We start from the raw sequence: 25,181 nt of genomic DNA, 5'->3' as shown, positions 1-25,181 counted from the left end.
ATGTTAAATGTTTTTAGTTAAAATGAATAACATGAATTTACAAATATTTTTCATATTTAGAATACATGATAGTTTAATGGGAATTCAACAAAAGCAGTTAGATGAATTACGGTTATGGTTAACACAGACTGAGGATCGGATATCACGGTTGTCACAATCAGCTAGGATGGATGTCGATAGTTTACGTTCACAGCTTGAGGAACATTCAGCACTTAGAGCTGATTTAAGACGACAACAACTATCTGTTGATTCATTATCTAATCTTGTCATAGTTATTGATGAAAAAACTTTCCCTGATTCTGGTAAGAGTTTAACTGAAATATTAAAAGTATCATGTTTTTCATTAAAATTGTATTAACAATATTGAAATTGGGTCACTGCTGAATTTTTTCTCTCGAAATATAACTGGTGGTAATTTGAAAATTTCTATTTTTAATTAAATTATTGTTTTTTCAAATAACTTAATTTGGGACTAGTAATTTGTTTAAATTTCCCTACTACAATTTTAAAACTTCAGTGCAATTGTCCGTCTCTAGACATCATTGATTTTATAATATATCAATGCTATGCATACTGTATTAATATATATGTAAATTCAGTAAAAACGACTAAGAAATTAATTTCATAATTATAGTTCACACTCAAATGGAAGATGAGTTATCGGCATTGGGTGAACGTTGGGCTCATATTTGTAAATGGGCTGAAGAATATGGAGTCAAATTACAAACTCTGTTAATGAAATGTAGTCGTATTACTGAACAACTATCATGGTTACAGTCTTGGTTTGACTCAAAAGAAACTAACTTAAAAAAAATGGAATCTAAACATGTCACAGAAGTTGCCGAAGTTCTAGAGAGAATTAAACAACTGCAGGTTTGTATAAGTTTGTTCTTATGTCTTATTAATTATATTGTATTTTATCGTGTATACATTAGACTGTCCCAGAAAACAAATTTTTTTTAGTTAGTAGTATTCATATTACAATACATCAAATAATGATAATTTCAGACGTTGAGACATCAAATGTCAAGTCAACAAAAGAATATAATTAATCTTCAAACTAAAATTCAAAGCTTAGAAGAAGAATTTTTGCATACTGATGAAAGCCCTTACTCCGAAAAAATCGAAACATTACAAGATAGATGTGATGCTTTAGTGCAAATTATCGAAATACAAGCCCAAAGAGTAATACATTTTTAGAAACAACTATTCAATATTTAGTTCAGACATTTTTAATAAATAAATAAATTACATTTTCTTTATAGATATCGAATGCTGGATTTGAATTTGATTTAACGAATCATTCAGTTGTCGATCAATCAGAAGACAAATTATTAGAAGAGAGTTCTTTTGATAGTAGTTTGAATGTTTCAGAAACTGATGTAAATTTTATATTCTTAATATCTTTAAAGAGAGTTAAAAATTTGATGAAGAAAAAAATATTTTTAGGAATTTGGTTCAAAACGTCGAAGAAAGTGTGGATCATCTCAGGAAGATGAATATGATAATGTTACATCAAATATAATTAATTGGATAAAACGTTCTCAAAAGCTACTTGATGAACCTTTAGAAGCAGAAGAAGAAGCTGCACTGTATGAAGATATAATGTCGGAGTATGATAGCCAGGTTCTTCAGTTGGATTTTGTTAGTAAATTTGTTGCAGACAGCCAAAGTAAGTATTTTTGTAAAAGCAATACAATTCTTAAACACTGGTAAATGTTATAAATTATAATTGATTTTGATTTTAGTTAATCAAACAACATTCTCCAAATTGGATCACTACAATAAAATATGTGATGAGTTCCATGAATTTGAAGCATTTTTAGAAACATTTAAAAATAAAGTCAAGTATGATCTAGACAAAAAACAAATAACAAAAGAAATGAACTATTTGAGATTAGTGTTGGATGGTTATGCTAAATGGCTGGACAGTAGAAATTGCACTTTTGAGCAAATAAAGGTTTTTATTTAATATAAATATATATATATAAATTATCAAGCCAATTAAAAACAAATTTTCTTTTTAGATGAAATTTAAATCTTTGAAATCCTTAGAAGACCTCATTATAAAATTAAAATCAAGTAATGATCAATTAAAACCGGATGACTCTTTGAGAGACGATATTCAAAAATGTCTAAATACTTGGAATGGACTAAATGAAAAGTAATTAAACAGTACATATTTTTATATGAATTATGAGCCTTAATAAAAATTAAATTTAAAATTTTTAGATTTTCAATGTATGAAGAACAAGCAAAATTATCTCAAGAAACAAATTCTAACACAAAATTTAAGGAGTCTAAAGAAGAATTAGCCGGTTGGATTAATGAGTTAGAAGGTGTTTTGCTGGGGGAGCCAGTTCTAATGAACGATTCGTCTGTTTTGTCAAAACAATTAGAACAGCTCAAAGTATGGATCAATTTTTTTAATATTTGTTTTCTAAAAAAGAAATTTAATTGTTCATATAATGCAAATAATTGAAGGAATTACAAAAATCGATAATTGATCGACGAGCAACTTTAGAAATGGTCAACACATATGGACAAGAAATACTGATAAAATTAAACAATGATGTAGCTGCTGAAAGGTTAACCGAAGATCTTCAAGATCTAAATACAAGGTGGAGTGATATTCCTGTTCTATTAGATGAACGAATATTAAAATTACAAAAAGGTATTTACAACAATTCCTTGAGATTTTATTTCTTTAGTTAATTATACTTTTAAAGCTTTTAATGCCAAAAGAAAGTTATATATATATATATATATATATATATATCATTGTAATTCTCATTTCAATTTTTCCCTTTAGATTTGTATACAGTTTTAGAGTTGGAGTCTAATTTTAGAACTTTGGAAGATTTGATGGAGCAAAGTGAAGATCTATTCAATTATTATAACTCGCAAAGCGACCAACCAGATTTAAAAATGATAAATGTATTTTTAAAAATTCAGTTTAACATTACACAATTCAATTGTTATTAATAATTAATTACTTCTTAGGATGTTTGTGATTCCGTCTCTCAGTTGTATGATAAGCTTCATGGAGATATGACTAAAATATTCGAATCAGCAGTTGATCATAAGTTTAAGTTAAATATAACTCATAAATTAGAGAATATAGAAGAAAAACTAAATAAAATAGTTACTTTTAAAGAGGAAATTGCAGCCGAAGGTTTAAAGACTGTAGAAAAAGTATGTAATGGTCGATTGTATTTAAAAACAAATTCCAAATCAATTTTCTTATTTATGTTTAGGACTTTACTGAGATAAAAAAATGTGTATCGGAAGTTGAGAAAAACCATACTTACCGAGAAAAAGATCCTGTAGGTTCAGCAGGTGAACTTGTTAAGCTTAAGAACAAGTATAATGCATTGCATGATAAACTCATTGAAAAGAAATCTAAATTAGATAAACTTGGTTAGTAATTATGAATAATATGTATAACTTCTCTTAAAATTTCATTTTGATTTAAATTTTCATGATTTATGTAGAACAAAGTCCAGATGATAATGTCAAAATGTTGGTATTAAAATGGAATCAATTGTATGATGGTGTACAGTTAGTTCGTAATAGGCTACAACATGATGTGCAGCTTCATTCAGAATTTAAAGGTTAACAATACATTTTTGCTTATAGATTAACTTTAACAACAAATGTTGTAGTGATTATGTTTCACAACTAGTACTCTACTTGACTATGTTTAAAATAAAATACATTTTTATGCAGTATTGATGTCACAAGAAAATGTATGGCTTGATAAACTAGATAAATGTCTTAAAAAAAGTATTAAGACAATAGCTACAGATGCAGAAGAAATATCTGAAGAACTCGATGTAAGTGTTATTATATTATATCTATGATTGAATCTTTAAATACAAAAAAAAAAATTAATAATTATGCATTTCTTTGGATTTGTAATTTTGTAGTTTTTTTTAGTATATACTGTTAATGTTAATTATCGTTAATATTTAAGTAAATTTGATAGTTAACAATATGTAATACATTGGCATTTAGTGTAAGGTTTAAAAGAAAAACTAACTAGTTGTTATCATTTATTAATTCATGTACAATAAACTAAATTTTAGTATAAAATTTGTTTTGTTAGGACTTGGAAAATTGCCTCAGAAATCATCCTGAATCAAGAGTAGAACGTTTGAATGAAATTGGTGCTGTTTTATGTGACCACAATGTGATGACATCAAGTATAAAAGTCGATCTAGCGAAAGTGACTTCACGTTGTAAAAAGCTTACATCACAAGTAAAAAAAAATTAATTTAATTTAAAAAAAAATTGCATATATATAAATTATAAAATATGAATCTATTGTGTATATTTTGGAGGGATATTACATACTTCTATAATTTAATTTTGTAATGATAATAACAAAATAACAGTTGATTACATTTTTTTTATGTAGGCCGAAGAAAAAGTAAGAGGTTTAGAAGAAAACATTGAACAAACCCAAAAATCTGAAAATTGTATAGCAGAATTTCAACATTGGCTTGATAATACTGATCAACAGCTCACCTCGCGAATTCAAAATGATTTTTCCCCTCATGATATACCTAATGACGTTCAAGTAAGTTATTTGTCAACTACATATTTCATGAATTTTTTCATTAAAAAATTAAATTACGTGTTTATTTTTTATGGTTAAAAGTCCTACCTTAATATATTTACAAAAATAATTAGTTTGGTTTAGTAAAAAATGTTATCATTCAATAGAGACTATCTGAAGAATTTCAAATCCAAGCCAAACTATTACACGACATGGAACAACAAATTGTCAATTATGAAATAGCTAATAAAAAAGAAGTCGCAAATCGGTTAAAAGATCAGTTATCCTTATTAAAAGTAAGTAAAACTAATTGTCTTTACTTTACAATTTCTCCTAAATTTTAATTAATACAAAACTTGCCAAAATATATTTTTTGTGTATTGCTCTAAAAAAAAAAAAAATAAACATACTTAAAAAACATGAAATAAAAATTGTTTAAAAACGTAATAAGGTTTATAAATAATAAAAAAAAATTGTCCAATCGTTTTTGTTGAGTTAGGTTAGAAAAAGTATACCTATATAGAGGTTTTGTATACAGTGCGATCCATCTGATGTAAGACACTTATTTTCTCAAAAAATATGAATATTTTGAAAATAATTTTTTTCCTATAATTTTAGGTACATATTTAAATTTTTTGTCTACATATTAATGGAACTATCATGTGTACCAATTAAAAAAAACGAGACCCATACTTGTGTTACGTATAAGACATGAAGGTTAAATGTTATGTAACGTATTGAGAAATATAGTAAAATATGTACTTGCAAGTATAGGAAAAAAGTTATTTTCAAAATATTCTTATTTTCTGAGAAAATGAGTGTCAGATGGATCATAGTGATCAGGGAATACGAGAGGTATGTATAATACCTCTCGTATTCCTCCTTCTACTCATGTAAAAACAACTATGTAGTTTTTACTGTCAAAAATATTTTGTATATATTAATAGGTCAGCTAACACGTTTTAGTTAAGTTTTCAAAAACATTGAATAATAAATTTAATTGAAATTTGATATCATTTTTTATTATCATATTATATTATTTTTAATTTTGATACCTTATAAAGTTTTTTTTTTACACGTCTCTCATATATTGTTTAGAAGCGTTTCTATCAACTTGAAGAGAAGTTTGAAAGATACCAATCTCCTGGAGACTTACAAACCCGAATTACGAGAGTGTTAAGGGAATTGCAGTCCATTGAAAATTCTATTTGTTTATTAGAATTAGCATCGGATGATCCAGACAGCATTAAAGGACAGCTGGAACAGTGTTTGGTAATGACAATAGATAGATAATAATTAATTATCAACATTTAATTTATGATCTTATTGAACTAACTGTATTTTTACAGAAACTATATAATACATTAGATAGTTTAAAAAATGAAGTTGAATTTGTTAAAAATACTAATGAGTCAAATGATAATAAAGCACAAGTGGAAACAGTAAAACATTTGTTTTCTAAAGTAAGTATTTATCATTTTCTTGTAGCTTAACAGACCCTAAATTCTTTGAAAGAAGTAATTATATGAATAAAAAATATGTATACGTAATATAGTAGCTGCAATTTAACTCCAGAAAATATAACTATCGTATAAAATTATATCATCTTTTTTTTTTTTAGTTGGTTGATGAGGTATCACATACGAAAGAAAAATTGGAAAAAGGATTAAGATGTTTAAAATTGTTTGACTCAAATATTAATATTTTGTCAAAATGGCTGACAGACGTTGAACAAAACTTGGATAAAATTGAAGACCCACATGAAGCCGACAAAAATTTGGACGCCCAAATCAGATATCTAAATGTATATTTTTTAATTGCTATAGTGTAAATGATATAGTTAATCTTTATTTATTTATTTTCATTAGGAAAAGTTGAATTCTGATTACAAGAAATTGGAAAAAAATAAAAATATTGCCTATAACTGTTATACAGAGTTTAAATCTCTAAAAGATCCACTGTGTAAGGATGACGTACATTGCAGTAATATTGATATTATTAATAATAGATGGGAATCAGTTATCAATAGACTTCATACTAATTTAACCCAATTGACGGTTGGTTTTATATTTAGTGTTTTTGTTTTTTACTTTATTTATTTATGTTGCATATGTTTTTTTTTTTTTTTTACAGAACATAAATGCAATGACAAGTAATGCTAAACTTTCTAGAAGATCAAACAAATCAACTAGAACAAAAGATAAATCTGTTCCCGAAATCAAAATTACTAATGAAAATAGTAAAATGGAAATTGGCAACCCAATAAAACCAAGTGATGATAGAGAAGATACTTTTAATTTAGCTCAAGATAGTATGTTGTTTTCACAAGTCTCTAAAGCAGATCCAAATTTAATGCAATCTGCCACTAAACCTACCATTAATAATATGCAAGAATGTGTAATGGTCGCCGTTAAGGAACATGAAATATTAAAGTCTAGTGTGATTAGCCATGGCGAGGTTACAGCAGAACATCGTTTGGTACCTGAAGGTTATGCTGAAATGGTAGAACTTTCAGAAGACACAGAAACAGATGCAGATGAAACTGACGAAGAAAAATGGCCTCAAACTGTATACAGAAGAAAAAATTCAGAAAAAAAATCTAGTTTGAGTCCTTGTGAAATTTTGGTTAAAAGACAAAAACTTACTTCTGATGAATCATTGAAATCTAGTTCAGAAAACTTACAAAGTAAAAAAAAATTTTTTTCCCTTTTTAATTTTTTATTTAATGTATTGTTATTTATGTTATTAGGTAATGAATATATTATGTCATTAGAAAATGAACAAAAACACCCTGACTCGCTGTGTGTCAAAGTGAATAAAACCCATCATACAACTATTACTGCATGGCAAAATCCTGTATCAGAGGAACGTAAAGAAGTAGTTTTACATAAAGAAGTTGAAATGTCAAATACTTACAGAATCATTGGTGCTGATCAAGATAAAAATATTTTAAGTTTACCGAAAAAAATTACTGATGACAATGATAGTTTTTATGGCAGTGATAAGGAAACAGATGATGTAATAATGTTTTCGGAAGATGAGGGACAAGTTGATAAATTTGATGATTCTAGCTCATCGGATGAAGAAGAATTATCTAAGGTAAAAAATGAACTTATCTTTTCAATTTACTAAACCAATGAAGTTTTAAGTCATGTCACATTGGTCATTAATACTATATCCATCCCAATAACGCTCGTTACATAAAGTAATAAATTTAAATTCCTTACAAAAACATTGCATTTTAGCTTGCTACGGAAATGAGTAGATTTCATCATTAATTTCAAAATTATAAAGTTACCTTATTTTCTATATAAAGTAATATATTTATGTCTTTAACGACAAATATATATTAAAAAAAAAGTTTATTGTTCCCTCACTGAGAATTTATTTGTGTAGTTTCGCAGATGAGGGATGACAAAGAAAGTTTATAACTATATATTGTTTTTCTTAGTTAAATAAAATTAAAAACAAAAAAAACAAATTTTATTAAACCTGATGTGGGTTTGATGACAAGCCTTTAAAAAATCTTTCGAAGTTATATCAATCTTAAAAAAACATTTCAATGCAAATTTTTAGATATTGAGAATTAGTCCTAATGAAGGAAATAAAATTTGCCTAAAACTGTTACTTAAAAAAATGAATAACGGTTTTTTTTTTAAATAGTTTTTTTATTGATAACTAAATATACTTTCTGTTTGATTTTTTCAGACCTGAAGTTCAAAAATTTGTTTTGCCTTAGTTGCCTTGCCAAGTTTTCAGCCCCCCCCCCCTTCTGAGTTAGGCAATTATAAATTATAATAACTCAAATAATTATTTAAATATTTAACAATGATTATTGAATTAAATACGTTAAATATTCTTAATATTTCTACATTAATTAGTTTGTTTTAATATAATAAGCAGTATTATAATCAGCTAATTTAATATTAATTGTGAGACAAAAAATCAGTAAAATATAATGTGTTAGCATATAATGTATATTATGCAATGTAAAAAAAACTGAACTGTTAACATAACTAATCCAATTGTAACTAATGTCTTACTAGCTTTTATTCTAATCTACGTGTTGTTATTAAATTATTTGTGTAATCAAAACGGTATTTCTTTAATTAATGTATGGTTTTTAAAATAATTACATAATAGGTCAGACGTATCATTCTATAATATTCATTTGCTAAATTAGTTTTTAACAACAGGCGGCTTGTATTTTCTAATCTTAATTGTTGAGATTGCTTTAGATGCATTGATTAGAGATCAAGAATATTCCAGGAATATTCCAGAATATTCTATTTTATTTTTATTTAGTAAGATGGTGTATTATAATTTTTTTTTTTTAATGACAATTATAGTACATACACATTATTAATTTAAAGATAATAGTGTTTTGTATAATAGTGTGCTTATTTATAGTATACCTTGAGCGTATTATTTTTTAGTAAAAATTATATTTTTCTTTTGTCTTGTGTTGAATTTTTATAATTTAATTTTTAGGATCATTCGGTTACCAAAATGAACAAAGAAAAATCTGATATTTCTAAACAGTCATATGTATATACAAAAAAGAGTATTGATACAGACATCGAAAAGTATGAAAGTGATGCTAAAGTTATGTTAACTAGGATGGAAGTCACTTTAAAAGATCTTCGTCAGTTAAATATGGAACCTGATCCAAACAAACGTCTTGTGGTAATAACTAATTTCAAAACTAAAAGAATTATAATTACTTACTAAATATAATATTCTACCTTAGACTGTTGAACAAGAAGTAAGTAATATAGCTCCAGATGCAGCTACATTGATAAGTAAAGGAGATAGTCTCATACTTGCTAGTCATATGGGTGATTCTTCAAGAGCAAGCACTTTATGCACGTTAATTCAAGACCGACTAAGAGTTATGTGGACTCATATTATGTCTGAAATTGAGGTAAGAGAAAATATTTATTCAGTCAATAAGATATTTAGTTATACGTTTTTTAAAAATGTTTATTAGATTGTGAAAGTACAAACGCAAATGTTGGAAAAACAGATCAAAATGTTTGAAAAAATCACTTTAGATATAGAAAATTGGCTAAATCAAAAGCACAAAAATTCCCAGGTACTATAACATAATAAATAGTATTTAATTTTGTATTCCTGTTTTTGCCTACTCAATAATTTATTGTGTCAAAGTTCTAAAATTGTTTTTCATATTACTTAACTAAATTAATAGGTGTTGGAACGAGAAATCAATCAAAAGTTTAGTAACCTATCAGAAATGGAAGAAATAGTATCGGATGTGGAGACATTGTGTTATGACAAAAATGCTGTCGATAAAATGCGTTCGAAAATTTCAATCCTTCAGAAAAAATTAAATAAGCTTAGTCCTTTGTCACAAGAGGTAAAAAAAAAATAACTTTTTTTGTATTATTTAAATAAATAATATTCTTCTTTTTTTAGCAAAAAATCAATGTATCTGATGAAATTCTTACTCAAATAAATGATACTAGAAATATAATAGGGTCTTTGTTGAAGCAATTAAATCAAATACCTTTATCAAATAACACTGTTGCTATTCAAGCTTCTGAAATAAAAGTAAGCCCATTTCTTAAAAATGTATTTACGTTGTTATTGCAATTCAAATGTGTACAGGAGTTCCAGAACAAAACTGAATCAATAAAAGTAACAATTGACAACATCAATTCTAAAAACATTAACAATGATAGTTTTGTTGAAAGAAACATGAAAAAAATTGGCGATAATTGGGAATTACTAAATAAATGTCTAATTGAGCGGTCAGGGTAAGCTAATATTTTCCATTATTCTTTAGAAATAATAGATAAAATTTAACATTATTTATTTTTTGTAATTATGATTATTAAAAAAATAATTTTTTTTTTTTACGCAAAACTTTTACTTTTTGATTGATTTTTTTATTTTATTTTATAAATTTGAATAAAAGTGCCAAAAGTTGAAAATATCATATCAGTGAAATAATAATCAAGTATTAGTGTTGTCCAAAATATTGCATCATATTCTATAGAATTACCCAATTTTAGAAAAACAAAATTTGCAATTTTGTAATACATTATAATTATGTTTAAAAGTTTTAATAAAAACTAAATATTGATTAATCATTTTTTTGAAAATTTTGCATTGCCTCTAAATCTACTTTCAATCACCACGTTTCTTACCTTTCTTTTACAAATTAATAATTAAATTGTTTTTAAAAAAGTATTTAATAACTACTAACTATTAAAATAACTGTGCGTATGTGTAATGTTATCGAATATCATATATTTTTTATTATAGGCAAATATCTAGTATACAAACAGAAGTAAGTAATTTACAACGAAGTGGCAAAGAACTTTCAGAATGGTTAGCAGAAATAGAATCTGACATGGCTGAAAATGATTCAACGCTGACATTACAAGGGAAAAAAAATAAACAACATGATTTGGAAAAAAGAGTATCAGCTAGGCATAGGTAACTACTTATTAAAAGAGTAGAAACCTTTTAAAATGCTTGTATTTCATTTATTTTGCATACTTACATGATTACTTAAAAATAGTAATGTTTATTTTTATATAATTTTAATAGAACGGTAATCAGTTTTTTGAATTGTTCGCGGACATTATGGTCTCACTCGGACACATTTCAGTCGGAAGTTAAGAGCCTCAGATTAAGATGGCAAGCAGTATTAAATAAGTTAACTGTGCAAAGAGAGAGGTATTTTTATTTTATAATAATTTAAATGGCTTTGTATTTAATTCAGGGGGTCGTATACTGGAGTGTAAATGTTATTTTTAATCAGTTGGCAAAGCACCAAATTCTCAAAGGTTTTTTATTTTTTTATTTATAAATATATGTATATAACATATTTCAGTATATTTATTTTCTGTCTGAACTCGCCAGAGTAGATGTTAACAAGTAGATTAAATTATAGTACATTTCTTATCCAACCTATATTTCAATAAAGTTATATATTTTCTTTTAGGTTAAATGAAATGGAAAAATCCAAGTCTGATTTATCAAGTGTTGTATCAGCAACAAAGATTACCATCGACCAGACTTTAAATGTCTTACAAACTACTCAAGCAAATCCGTCAGAAGTTGATTCTTTAAACTCAAAAATATGTTTACTTAAGGTAATTGTGTGTAGTAATTTTTTTTTTGACATCATATACTGCAAATAATAAATTTTTGCTTTTTATATAGTCTAAAGAAACTGAGTTAATAGCACGTCAAAAGGATTTAAACGCTATAAAGTCGAAAAAGTTAAAACAACCTAATGACCTTGAATCAATAAAATCACTTTTAGATCAGGTAAATTTTATAATTTATGTGATAGTGTGTACTTAAACTGAAAAAAAAAATAACATCACCACTGAAAAATGTTTAAGATTTATGTTTGTATAATGTATTTTTTTTCTCATAACAGGTGATAAATGATTTATCTGAAAATTTAATATGCCTTAATGGTAAACAAGCTGCTTTGAACAAATTTACAATTCAATTAAAAGAATTAAATTCTTGGGCATACCTGAAAAAAATTGAAGCAGATGACATAAAACAAAAACCGTTTCCTGAGAGAAAGCATGCTAATGAAAACTTATATGTAATAATTTATCTTTATTTTTTTTAACTTTTTTTTTTTAATATTGTAAAAAAATTATTTTTTAGTCAATTTTAATGGAGCGAAGTGCTGAAGTAAAGGATATTTTGGAAAACTTTACAAATATAGAAAAACAATGCGAAGGAATTGGTCAACCAGTTTCCACAGAACTACAAGTAAATTTATTTATTGTGAAATGTGTTCTAAAATCCTTGATTAACATACTTAGTACTATATGCTAAAATTGAAATATGTTTAGGATATTGTTAAAAATCTTAGAGATAACTGGGTCTACTTAAAGAGTGTTAACGAAGACATTATGAAAAAACCGTTAGTGACATCTGTTGAAGTTAAAAAAGGTAAGACTAAAAGTACTTTATAAAACTAAAATTTGAAAATAATTTTAGCGTCCACATTGTGGTATTAGGTAGCTCACAGGTCTACAGGTCATAGATGATAAATAAATATTAAATATTCATACAATCAAATCTTTATTATACAATATATGTCATATTTATTAATTATTTCAAGGTTATGTGGACCAATAAATATTTGTATAGTACAGTTTATTATTAAAGAAGTAAAAATGTAAAACACTTAGGCAGCAAACAAACTTCCCCTTAGCTTCTCCTTAAACAACTATAACTTTGAAAAAATAATTCGTTTTGTTTGCATGATAAAATTGTTTTTAAATTTGCGGAAGACAAATATTTCTGTCTTTAGGAAGATGCTTGCTTAAACTATAGTCTAACAGGTGACTGGGCGTAAGACTGCTGTTTTATCTTACTAGGCCACCGCGTCTCACACAAGACTTGTCCTAATGATAACATTTTTTTTATTTGCCAAATTAGTCTATTATCTTTAATATTAACTGTTTAAGTTAATAGTATTTTTAAGGCACTGAATCTTTATTTTTATGTGAACCTTAACTCTTTATAATCAGAATAACAATTATCATCCCAAAGAAGGTCTTGCTGAATCTATAGTCATATAGATAATTAATTAAAAATGTACTTGAATAAGTGATGTATGCTGTAGAATATTATAGCACAGGGTGTGTATACTTGAGTTATAAATATAACTCAAAACCTTATGCGTTTGCATGCATTTATGCAAACAAATTCATATTTAAGTTAATCTGTATCAATTTGCAACTTTCACTGAGAAATATTTATAGATTCGCCACGTTATGATGATGTAGATAGATTTTGGCAGTTAAACTTTTATGTAATTATAAAGTGTATGTACTACCTATGTTTTGTATTTTCTAAAAAATATAGGAAGGGAAGAGGGGTAGTCATGGCAGTTTTGTTGGGTGAGTTCATAGCAAACACAATCTATTTTGAAAATGCTTTGCATTAATTAGTTATTTTATACATTTAATTCAATCAGAGTTTTGTACTCAATAATTGTATAGTATACAAATTAGTATTTTTTCTAGTCAACACAACGACTTAACAAAGTGTTGGAGGCCGAATGTATTTTGTAACAATTGTTTTAAATAGTGAAATATTAAGACCCGTATTTTCTTTGCAAGCTCTTAAACTCGTATTTAAAACGCAACGAAGACGGCCAGATTTTTCTGAAAAAATCGTTAGGATGTAGTTAGAAACGTAGATTATTAAAACAACACATTTTTCGTGTTACGCGGATAAAGTCTTAGACTTTAGGTTCTCTTCGACCTCTTAAAGATCATAAATCTTCAAGAGATCATAGAAACATATTATATTATCACGCGTAAGTATAGGTTTGTGTTATGCTTTCTTTTTTTCCTTCTACTTTTTTTTAATTTATACTCTATCGTCGATATTGCCACAAAAAGTTGAAGACCGTCGCACGTGCGTATATATATATGTATATATATACACCTTATAAGTGCCATAAGCGCAACTAAGGGGGTGTTGGGGAGACTTAAGCTCACCCAAAAATCAAACCCCAAATCCTCCTTGATTTGTACGCATGCAGTTTTAATGATGTACATACTCTGTTTGACATTTTTTGTTTTATAAATATTTAATTTTATATGTAATGGTTTGAAGATTATAATCATGTTTAGTCAGGTATACAACATTTTAGCACCCCCTATAAGTATGTAAGTCTAGTTGCGCCTATGAATTAAGTGGTGCTCTCGCTAGACGCTATTTGTGTGAATGTTTATAAATTTGGATGTGTGTATGTGTGTGTGTGTACTTTACCGGTAACGTCGCCGGTCGTGCTGATCTGCAAGCCGTAGACAACGCGGCGGGGGCAGGCAGACACAGGGTTGAAAGCTCTATGTCTCCGCCCACTTGTGTATCAATCGATGAATGCCGCCGTCGTACATCTCGCTCGCGCCACTTGTTCCGGTCCATCCTCGCGGCGGTGGCGGGCAAAATCCTTTACGAAATCCCCTTAGGCCTTGCCTCCCTCGTTTTGCGCACCCCCGGTCGCCGGGCGTTTAAACACGCGGCCTTCGATACCTCCACTACAACAATATAATCACTGTACGTGTACGTTTTTTTTTTTTCTCGTTTTTCATAATATTTTCTTTTCCCGCTATTTGCTGCCCGCCCGCACACCAATCGTCTGCCAACGTCGCCGTACGGTTTTCTGTTTGTTCGACGCTTGCTTTTCATTCATGCTCGCTCGCTTGTTGTATTTAATTTTTCGCAAACGCCAAAATACCCACACACGTCCGAACTCATGGCAATCAGAATATTATCATCGGTCGTAAGTAAATCTGTCTCGTTCAAAGTGTAAAATATACCTTGAGCGTGTGTGTGTAATATGATTTTTACATTTCGTTCTATTTAGCTGTTCGTCTCATTTACACATGCCTATTTGATCTCTTATTAACAATATTATTAATCTTATTATTATCTTATTAAACAATATTATTATTATCCGGACACATGAAATAACATTACAAGATATTAGGGCTAAGAGAAAAATCCAGATTCTGCAGTATCCGGTATCCGATATCCAAACATATTTTTAATTTATTTTTTAATATTATTCTATTTATTATACAATAAACTTAACAATGAGTTGATTAATTATCTGGATACTCAAAAAAGATACTTAAAGTATACTAAAGTCTAAAGGTTACAATTTTACAAGAGTATGTAAATTTGTAGAAGTATTTTAGTAAAATTATGATATTAATATGGTATTGCCATAATAATAATTTTAATTATTGTAGCTGTAAAAATAAACATGGATGGGTTTTTTCTGCTTTATACAATTTTTTATATTTTAATTTTATGATTTGTATGTCTTCCTTTCCTATAAAATGAACAATAATTTCTTTATTTTTTAGGGGAAGAAAGTTGGAGGAATATAACAAAAAATGTTACTGAACTACAGTCTCGTTCCGCCGTACGATCCTTATCTCCGGTTAGCTCAGAAGCACTTCTTAATTTATTGGCTAGCTTTGACAAATCTATACTTCAAGTAACTGATTATAAATAAATTATTATAAGTAGAAGTACTTACTAATATTTTTAATTTAGATCTTTGACTGGTTGACTTTGGAAGAAAACATGTTACGTCAACAATCCGTAACTGTTGGAGATGTCGGCGACATACTCCAATTGATTGATAAACAAAAAGTAAGTGTGTTTAAATCTTCTATTAAGTATTTTATGAAAAATCCATATTATGGAGCAGTTTTTGAGTATTTGCTGACAATATATATAATTATAAAAAATAAACTACTATTTTTAAACCATATTTATTTATCTTATTAAACAACATTAAAAAAAATTATCATAAAAACAATAAACACATTAACCAATACAAAAAACAAAATATTAAGTTTTCCTGTTTATTTGAAATGTATTTATAGATTATATAACTATGTTTCTATAAAAAAAAATAGATGAAAAATGTATTTTTTACTAAAATAGATGGTCAAAGAATAATGAATATGCTTGCCATTCATTTTTGTTCAGTAATCATTCATCCTACCACTAGGTTAGTTCTACTAACAATGTCTTAAAAAGCAGTATGCCTCCAATTGGGAAAAGAGAAAATATGTGTTTACTCATGGTAACTATGGCAATCAATGTCTTAGTTTTTTTCTTACATTATATAAACCATATACTATGTGTAATTTATAAGAATGGTCTATTAGCTCTGAACTGAATTCAGTGCCTACAAGTGATATTGAAAATAATAAATATTGTATGTATACCTTAATATTTCTATAATAAATACAGATAATCGTATGTACGAGTAACAAAATGAAATGAAAAAACTATTATCTATTTACACTTAAATATTATATACTAAATACTTTATCAATAAAAATACATAATCAAAATTACTTGTATTACTTGTTATGATTACTATTCTATAGTATAAACAAAACATGTTTTAGTTTTATGTATTAATTTTTAGAATGTTTTACGAGAATTGGAACAAAAGAAACCTCAATTGGATGAACTTGTGCACACGGCTGAAAATCTTAAAGCTGATTCAAACCGACAGCAGCTGCATGGAAAAGGTAAGTTAACTAAATTTATGTTTGCGAAATATATTATATTTGTATTTTAAATTATGATGTAGTGACAAAATTACGAGAACATTGGGATGAAACCAATAACAAAGTAATGCAGCGCAAAACTGAACTGAACGCAATGTTGAGCGATAGTCAGCGGTATGATACTAAAAAATTGGAAATTGACAATTGGCTGACTAAAATGGAAACTAGACTGCAAAAGATGAATATTGTCGGCAACACTGCTGATATACTAGATTCACAACAAAAAGAACAAAAGGTAAATAATATTGCCAGATGTTTTTTCGTGTGTAGTATTTTTCTTTTTTAATTTGTTTCAATTATTATACAAATTTAGTTATAACAATTTTAATGCTTATTTAGAATTTACGTAGACTTACATAAAATATTTAATCATAGCATTGAACCAAATTTTTCCTTGTTGATGATAATTACGGGTTATTAAAATCGTTGAGCACCATTATTTTAATTCTGTTGTTACTGTTCAATATAGGTGTTGGTTATTCTGTGCTTTAATTGCCAGAATTATGGCCAACAAACTATTTTTCGTTAAATTATAATATGTGTAATAAAAACAAAAAACCACTAGAGCTCTTTTATTATTAATTTAAAATGAAAAACATTCAAATTTATTAATAAATATTTTGATTAATTTTGCAACAAGTCTTAATTAATAAGACTAATTAAAAAAATGAATTTGTATTAAAACCTTAATTAATTAAGTATTTATTTTAAGGTTTTTTTAACCTTAATTAATTAAGTAATTATTTTAAGGTTTTTTTAACCTTAATTAATTAAGTAATTATTTTAAGGTTTTGGATGTTTTTGAATTACTTTGTTTTGGTTTTTTTTTGGTTCCAAGTCCTATATATGTATATTTAATACTAATACAATTTTAAATATAACAAAAAAAAAATGATTTCAGTCATTCCATGTTGAGTTGCATCAGTACAAGCATCAAGTTGATTTATTTAGTCAACTTACACAAAGACTGATTGCTGTTTACCAAAATGATGACACTTCTAAAATTAAAAAGTCAACTGAACAAATCAATCAAAGATTCCAAAATTTGAACACAAAGTAAGTTTTATATAACCATAATTTAGAATATTGTTTAGGATATAAGTCATTGACATGACTTTTGTTTTAGCATCATTAATAGAGGCAAAACATTACATTCTGCAGTAAACTGCTTACAAAATTTGGACAAATCATTTGACAACTTTTTGGGCTGGTTATCAGAAGCCGAATCATCTATGGAAGCAATCGAAGCAGAATTTGATAGATGCAGTACACTCAAACGAGACAATACTACGGCTATGAATCAGTTAAAGGTAAGTTTTAACTTATTGATTTAATATTACTTGTGCAATGGAAAAGTCTCATTCTAGAGGAACTGCCTTTAAATTGTGTTCTGATTTTTGCACTGATCTTAAGAAGAACTATAAATTAATTATGATTAAAACTGATCAATGCATGGTATCTTTCTATAAAAAATAATCCTTTGTTTTTTAATTTTATTTCTTCAAATTGTTATTAAATGATTCGACTCTATACACACTACACAGTAATTCTGACTTTTGTGATATCGGCCATTTATTCTTTGGCTGTTCCCAGTTATCAACTTAAGAAAATTCTTTGTTGACTTCTTGAATTCTCAAAATATTTTATTTTGACATTCAATCTATTCTCTCTTCTAAAATTATAATATTATACATTTATAAATATTTTTTGTCAGGCTGGTATTGTCATTTAATCCCTAAACATTTAAATTGCTGAGATTAATTGTATGTAGAATGTATTGAGAAACTAGGCTGGAGGGCGAGAGGATTGCCCTTTTGCTGCCGAGGTTCCAGTCACTTGAGTGCACAATAGATCTTGTGAAATTGATTACTTCTACATAACCTAACTAGAGAGATCTAGACCGAAAATATAAGTAAAAAAAAAACATTAGTTGTAGCATAGTGTGTTATGAAAAGTTAGCTTGCATTAAAAAAAAAGGAACAGCCTCCTGCTCCCTCCTAGAGAGGATATTTTCTGATGGAGAAGGGGACGATGTCTTATTCACTAGTCGTTTCCCGTCTAGCAAACGTAGCCAGCTAACAGAGTGACTGTGACGTTAACACACTACCTCCTTACCAAATTGGCTACTTGTCCTCTACAATTTATAAGATAAATAAAAATGATTGTGTTTCAAATTTTAGGTTTATTTTACTACCCGCTTGTAGAAAATGATTTCAGTTCACGTAATTTGTTTAATACCACAGATAGGGTTAAATTATTTTTTTAGATAATCTACTATAACTTCTATAACTATCTACTATAACTTTAAAACCAACCTTCAGAAAGTTTACCTACTGTACACTGTCATTTTTATATAATGTACCTTTACTATGTAAATAATCTGTTGCAACTTGCATGTCATTATTTTTATGTTCAAACCTATCATGCAAATGTGTGATCACAAATTAAATATAAAATGCCAAAACAAATTTACAACATGAGGTATTCATTAATTTGTCACTGGGTCTCTTACATTTTTGAAATTTTTTAGTAACCAAATTCAAAATATGTAAATGTAGGTGTAATGTATACGCTGCAGTTTTCAGAATATTTTTTATACAAAAAAACTTTTCTGAAAATGGTGGAACTGATATTTGAGAATCCACAGTAAATACTTTTCCTATTAAATAAGATATTTACTAACTAAGAAAATATTGTTAACTAAATTAAGTATAGAACTGTTCTCCTATTGAAATTCCAAATAGCTTTTTTAAATACGTTTTTTCTATAATAATAATGTTTTTTTTTCTTTGACAAAAAGCTGTTGTTTGTTTGGCCATCTGTTTTTTTAATAGATATAAAACTGATAATACAGATTACTGCTATTATGATATGTTCGTGTCAGCCTCTTTAATCTCCCAGCCAACCTCTACGATATCGGTTCGGACGGTTGGGTAAAGTTTTTTTCACTGCAGTTGACATTTATATCTTGTTCACTAATATTGTTAGTTTTTCGTTGTCATATAATACTTCTATGTATACGTTTGCCGTTTTCTTCAGTAATTATTTATGTTATCTGTGGGTGACATTTCTATTCGAGGAGAAAAATAACCATAAGAAAACTCAGGTCTCAGTCTATCAAACCTGAACACAATTGCTTTCAAGGTAAAATGAATACATTTTATTTGCATAAATCTACTTTTGAAGTAGTCAAACAATTATTTTCTATTGATATCTAAAGTGCTAAGTTTAAACACTAAACATTCAAATACAAGTAAATTGAAAGTAACGGACAGTCTCTCTTTTTATTATTTTATGTCTAATTAATTATTGTACATACAATATGCGTTCATTTCTTTTACTTGGATTATTTACTAGATATGATTAAGTTTTCATACATAAGAATGTTGTCTGATTAAAAAAATATAATACACGTATTTGTTGTTTAACAATGAAACTCAATAGGTATTTATTATTATATCAGGACTTCAGACTTGGATAAAATCTAGTAAAAATAGTGAGAGGACGCAGGGCCCATCGGTCTGTGTACTACTATTTTAGTCAATTACTTTTACTAATTTTTTTTTAAATTAAATGATAAATACGCTACTGACCCTTACTGTTAGTAAAATTATTTTTAAAAAGTCAACAGTGTTGTCGGGACTTATTGAGGGATGCTTTCGAACGAAACATAATAGAGTGGCGAAAGGTCACAGGCCTTTATGAATTATAACAGAGAGAGTGAAACGTTTACTCTAAAAAAACGCTTCAAAGCATATGTATGGTAAAAAGTATAAAATTTACTAATAGTCGTAGTAAAAGTTTAACCCTTTCTGTGGGCAAGGGTTCATGTTTCATATTGGTTTGGACTACAAATTGGGATCTCATTAAACTACTTTAAGTTGAAAAATATCATAAATGAGAGAACTTTTTTTTCGGTTTAGTTAGGAAAGGGATTAACTTTTTCAACTTTTCGTACCCTACGTACGATTTCTGATCTACTAGTTGTTACTTTAAAAAATAGCCCTGTTGTTAAAAAATTATGTTGAGTAGTCTAGACATAAAAAACAAATCCAATTAAAATGTTAAACTCCAAAATTTTACAACTTCATATCGAAGCTCTTGTATCTACTGCAGTCTGCAATTGCTTGATAAATATGTCTTATTTTTGTCCTAAACCCAATAAAACCATGTCCCTGACGCCAATTATCATTGTCATAGGAGATACAGTAAGTTATTGTTTAGCACCACCCACTGTCCACACTCGCGCACGTGACAATAGGGCCTACCGGTAAACCACACGAGACGCGCGCGTCAGTCGCATGAATGCGCTCCCTGCGATTCGTACGTTCGCCGTTTGACTTCCTTTATTCTGACCCTTGACCCGGTGCCCGTGGTACCATGTCCGAACCGTCTGCGCCTTCTTACGGCAATACCAAGCAGAAAATTACATCGGCGCTGCAATTGATCCGAAAAAATTCGTTGTACCGGTCAATGGCTTTGCGTTTCGGCTACCCGACCACAGACGTGCCGAATAAAAAAAAATCGTCGGTGGTGCCGACAGACGACGGCGGCTTCGGAGATTGGCAGACCGAAGGGCTGCCTGAGCATTCACACCAACGACCGTCGCCTCCAAGTGCCTTAGCCAAATCCGTGTCCGACTATGGGTTAATCGTCTCCGGCGGTAAGACCGTCCGCAAACAACCGATTGGTGACGAGAAACGAATGCAAGAAGCATACCGTCGTGGCTTTTGCGACGGGTCTACGGCCGATGTGTTTCTTGTGAGGCCGGCTTCAGGAACTGGCAGCCGCCGAAGACGTCCTAACTCCATTAAGTTTACCAACGACTCCGACGGCGACGGTGTATGGAGAATGAGTTCGTCGTGTACCGTGCCGAACGGGTTAAGCCGTGAGATGAGCATCGACAGTGTCGGTCCGCAAACGATATCGCCGCGACTAGTCGCCACTCCGGTGGTGGTGCACAGATCGTTGCCCAACAGTTCACGGTGTCAGAGACGTCGTAGGCTATCGTTACCCGTTTCTGGCACCACCGTTAACTCGGCAAGTTACTCTTCCACGTCCATCGACATCGAATCACCATCGGCTACGGTACCTACAAAAGCGGCCGCCCTAGCACTGCACCAGTTGATCGAATGCTATCGAAACGGTTATCGGGTAACCGATCATAAGATCGCTCTCATGTTGGACATACTGGACACCCAACAAAGACTAGCCAAGGTATCATTCGTTCATTAAACACCGTCGATAGCTTTTAAAAATATAAATGATCAAATTCCAAACCAAAAAAAAAAAAAAAAAAAAAAAAAAACGTTTACCCATGCAGTCTTTGACTCAGTTACAATGTCAAACTTGAATAGCGTTCTATGATGGTTAAGTTAATTTACATAATACATTCCATTTGGCCGCTTCCTCTGAAAGCTTTTTCGCGTTTCTTCGAGAAATCGTGTCGTAAAAAAAACGCCGGTGTATGGTTGAACGTGTATTACATTGAATATAAAATCTATTTTCTCTTCCATATAGACTACCGCGTTTCTACAAATAATAAAATATTTAGCTAATATATTCAGTTGTGTTTTTCTAAACTTCGAAAAGCGTTATTTAAAGATAACAAAACTTTGTCCTCGATGTTCATTATTCATTATACTGACTGACAATTAAAGTCCTCTGTATTCCATCGCCAAAAAAAAAAGACTTAAGTGTAATCCTTTTTGATTAATTACTACTCCAAACAAATAATTACTAATACTTATAAAAAATATATAGTTAAACAATTTTTGGTTCATTAAGAACTATTCAATTAATTAAAAATGTATTTCCATTTAAAAACACATTCTCATAAAAACGTATGAATATACCTATAAATAAAATCTGTGGGAATAAGAACTAATAATATAATCTTACTCTATATAACAGCAGACATTTGGATAAAATCGTAAAAAAAAAGATTTAAAATTGTACAATCCATAAATAGCAACGAGGGTAAGTTTAAAGTCCATTTATTGGTGCATTAACATATTACCTGTATATTTTACCGCACTATGAAAGAAGAAGGGTAATATAATTATCTGACTGGCACAACATTATTTTTTATTGTAGGTATAAATTTATCATCAATTTTCCGTTTGCTAAATAAAGTAAAATTTTACTCATAGAATAAATTATGAGTAATATTTATGTTATTACGAATTTGAGTATCCAGATATCTTTCATAAATCCGGATTTTAAACTCATCCCTATTCAATATGTTCGCCAAAATTGGAATACGTTGTCTTTCTACCAACTTCGATTTTATTTTTTAATAGAAGGTAACCAAACCATCTTAGGACTTGAATTATCTATTTTTATCTACCATATCTATATAGGTATAGATTATGATCCCAGTATCGGCTATCAGTAAGTTTTAAATTTTTATTTATTATAATAAATACTAATTATATTTTATAATAATTTAATATAATTGTTTTTTATTTAAAAAACTAATAATTAATTTGTATTATTACTTGTTTCAACACATTAATGCCTGCCTATACATGTAACTTTTAGACAGTCAAATTTATTGTGATAATGGCTATAATTAATAACTAATCATTCTGCCTTGAAAATCTAACAAAACGTTTTTATTATAGTGTCCTTCGGAAAAAGTGATTGATAACGCAGGTTTTATGATTGATGTAAAAACAACTGTTTATCATCAATGTGAAACCGAAAACAGGTATTTGTTTTAGAATAGGTTTTTGTTCGCCTACTTTTCCACCCTATACATTTTTAACTATTAAGCTGCTTTGTTTTATCAGCACATATCGATCATCTAGTTAATAATTTATGGATAAGATAAATTTGATTAGGCAGGCAGTGAACAAATCTGTAAAACAAAATTACAGATTTCCCATTTTCATAAATAATTGTAGGTAGTTTCAAAACGTTTTTATATGTACTTTGGGCTAGAGCTTATTTTTAAATAAAAAATTTAATGAATGAGGCTTTAGTAATTAGTTTGTATACTGAAGTCACTAATTGGAATATGTACTTGACCCAATTTTTTTTTCCTGGATTATTTTAACATTTTATTCGATTAATTTTTAATAAAATATGTTATGTATAATATGCATAACCCCCATTTTGATGAAACTTCAATTATACTTGTATAATTGATATATCTATGTGGACAAGAGATGCGTTTCTGTATCGACTTAAAATTATTTTAGAGCGACACAGAATTGGAAGTAATTAGTAAACTGTAATACAAAATAATTGTGAACCGAGTCCGATTCCATAAACACGTACGAGATATACCTTTGAGTTGAAATTCACTTGTACTTTGTGCGTTGTTCCTCTATTTAATTGTCGGGTATGCATAGCATTGGATTATTTTAAATCAATGCCAAAGAGGAGGTCTCTTGACTAAAGTCTCTGACCTCATTGTTATGCATCCTTCTGTTTTTAAACGTTTTTTTGCTCTTCGTATAAACTGGATTTATCACAATGTTTCATTAAAAAAAGGTTGACGTTTGAATTTTAGTATAATTTATCTGATACACATATATTTAGCACATGTGCTGTGAGCAGATGCCGTTTATGTTTTACACGCGCATCTTCGCTCAACCTATACGAATGATTTTTTTTATTTATTCGTTCAATATGTTTTCTTTTTAAAATACAAATCTATAACCATATTATATGCCTTATTATCTTATTGGTTAATCATAGGCTTTATTTATAAAATAGATTTTTTTACTAGTATACCGATAGTGTCTTTGTGTTTCAATAGTTCTTGAATATCCGAAATGTAAACCTATTTGATTATGTATTTTACTTGAGTATAGAAAATTTGTACTCTATATTGCTAAACAAATATAATTCCGATTACAGATAATAAATTGGTTTTCACAATATGATTGCTTATAAACTTTACGCGCCTACCCTTGTTCTAAAATCTTGTAAAAAATTCCCGGTATTAATACAATTTTATACAAATTTATATCTGAGCCCCTATTATTTTATAATGCAACCAGCTAGTGGTCCTTACGCACGCAAAACCATCGAGAGTCTATTGTTTAGATGCTATATCGCTGGATGGTATCATCTGTCTATAACCAAGCTGTAGTACATAATATAGAAAAAAAACTGAGCACACTGGCACACAGTTAATTTTTAATAATATATTGACCTTATTCTTATAAATAAGGATTAAACTTCTAGATCACTAAATCACAAGTTTTGTGTCTGACTAGTTTTTTACGACCCTTCGCAGTATCTAGAATTTTGGAATAAGAAGTCATAGGTATTTAAAGGCGCCACAATGTGTTATTTTTAGAATGATAGTTTTACATTGTATTTAGAACTCCAGCTAACACTTTAAACATTATTCACTTGTGCAGTAATTTAGGTATTATGGACTCAACTGTGATCCAGTAATTAAACCCCTAAACCCCCGCCTCATTATTTTGAATTGTGTAGGAATGTATTCCTATAAATCTACTAAAAAGTTTGACGCCTAATTTTAC

The 25,181-nt window shown here is 28.7% G+C and overlaps 1 protein-coding gene across 2 annotated transcripts in view; it reads left to right on the top strand.

Annotated features, from left to right (window-relative positions):
- The window catches only part of LOC126846973 (dystrophin-like), a 40,527-nt gene that overhangs the window by 3,293 nt on the left and 12,053 nt on the right, over positions 1-25,181 (top strand). For both annotated transcript variants that reach the window (XM_050586889.1, XM_050586890.1), the window contains exons 11-52: positions 61-302; positions 635-873; positions 1,009-1,185; positions 1,266-1,382; positions 1,450-1,672; positions 1,749-1,960; positions 2,028-2,164; positions 2,233-2,410; positions 2,485-2,674; positions 2,813-2,937; positions 3,004-3,195; positions 3,258-3,420; positions 3,495-3,614; positions 3,730-3,836; positions 4,109-4,261; positions 4,421-4,582; positions 4,729-4,857; positions 5,660-5,833; positions 5,911-6,024; positions 6,183-6,365; positions 6,430-6,618; positions 6,695-7,247; positions 7,311-7,660; positions 9,053-9,247; positions 9,312-9,485; positions 9,552-9,656; positions 9,771-9,938; positions 9,998-10,132; positions 10,190-10,338; positions 10,850-11,023; positions 11,138-11,266; positions 11,535-11,685; positions 11,756-11,863; positions 11,979-12,155; positions 12,221-12,328; positions 12,412-12,511; positions 15,451-15,584; positions 15,644-15,742; positions 16,533-16,638; positions 16,701-16,912; positions 17,579-17,733; positions 17,804-17,987. In XM_050586889.1, coding sequence (XP_050442846.1) covers positions 61-302; positions 635-873; positions 1,009-1,185; positions 1,266-1,382; positions 1,450-1,672; positions 1,749-1,960; positions 2,028-2,164; positions 2,233-2,410; positions 2,485-2,674; positions 2,813-2,937; positions 3,004-3,195; positions 3,258-3,420; positions 3,495-3,614; positions 3,730-3,836; positions 4,109-4,261; positions 4,421-4,582; positions 4,729-4,857; positions 5,660-5,833; positions 5,911-6,024; positions 6,183-6,365; positions 6,430-6,618; positions 6,695-7,247; positions 7,311-7,660; positions 9,053-9,247; positions 9,312-9,485; positions 9,552-9,656; positions 9,771-9,938; positions 9,998-10,132; positions 10,190-10,338; positions 10,850-11,023; positions 11,138-11,266; positions 11,535-11,685; positions 11,756-11,863; positions 11,979-12,155; positions 12,221-12,328; positions 12,412-12,511; positions 15,451-15,584; positions 15,644-15,742; positions 16,533-16,638; positions 16,701-16,912; positions 17,579-17,733; positions 17,804-17,987 — 7,192 coding nt within the window. The remainder of the gene's footprint in view (positions 1-60; positions 303-634; positions 874-1,008; positions 1,186-1,265; positions 1,383-1,449; positions 1,673-1,748; positions 1,961-2,027; positions 2,165-2,232; positions 2,411-2,484; positions 2,675-2,812; positions 2,938-3,003; positions 3,196-3,257; positions 3,421-3,494; positions 3,615-3,729; positions 3,837-4,108; positions 4,262-4,420; positions 4,583-4,728; positions 4,858-5,659; positions 5,834-5,910; positions 6,025-6,182; positions 6,366-6,429; positions 6,619-6,694; positions 7,248-7,310; positions 7,661-9,052; positions 9,248-9,311; positions 9,486-9,551; positions 9,657-9,770; positions 9,939-9,997; positions 10,133-10,189; positions 10,339-10,849; positions 11,024-11,137; positions 11,267-11,534; positions 11,686-11,755; positions 11,864-11,978; positions 12,156-12,220; positions 12,329-12,411; positions 12,512-15,450; positions 15,585-15,643; positions 15,743-16,532; positions 16,639-16,700; positions 16,913-17,578; positions 17,734-17,803; positions 17,988-25,181) is intronic.

The sequence above is a fragment of the Adelges cooleyi genome, unplaced genomic scaffold (genome assembly GCF_023614345.1).
Source record: "Adelges cooleyi isolate 19-005CV unplaced genomic scaffold, UGA_ACOO_1.1 ACOO_flye_CR_arks_rails_tigmint_CR_PRNA_9, whole genome shotgun sequence".
Taxonomy (NCBI): domain Eukaryota; kingdom Metazoa; phylum Arthropoda; class Insecta; order Hemiptera; family Adelgidae; genus Adelges; species Adelges cooleyi.
Note: the sequence above shows the minus strand (reverse complement) of the source record. Positions and strands in the feature narration are given on the sequence as shown.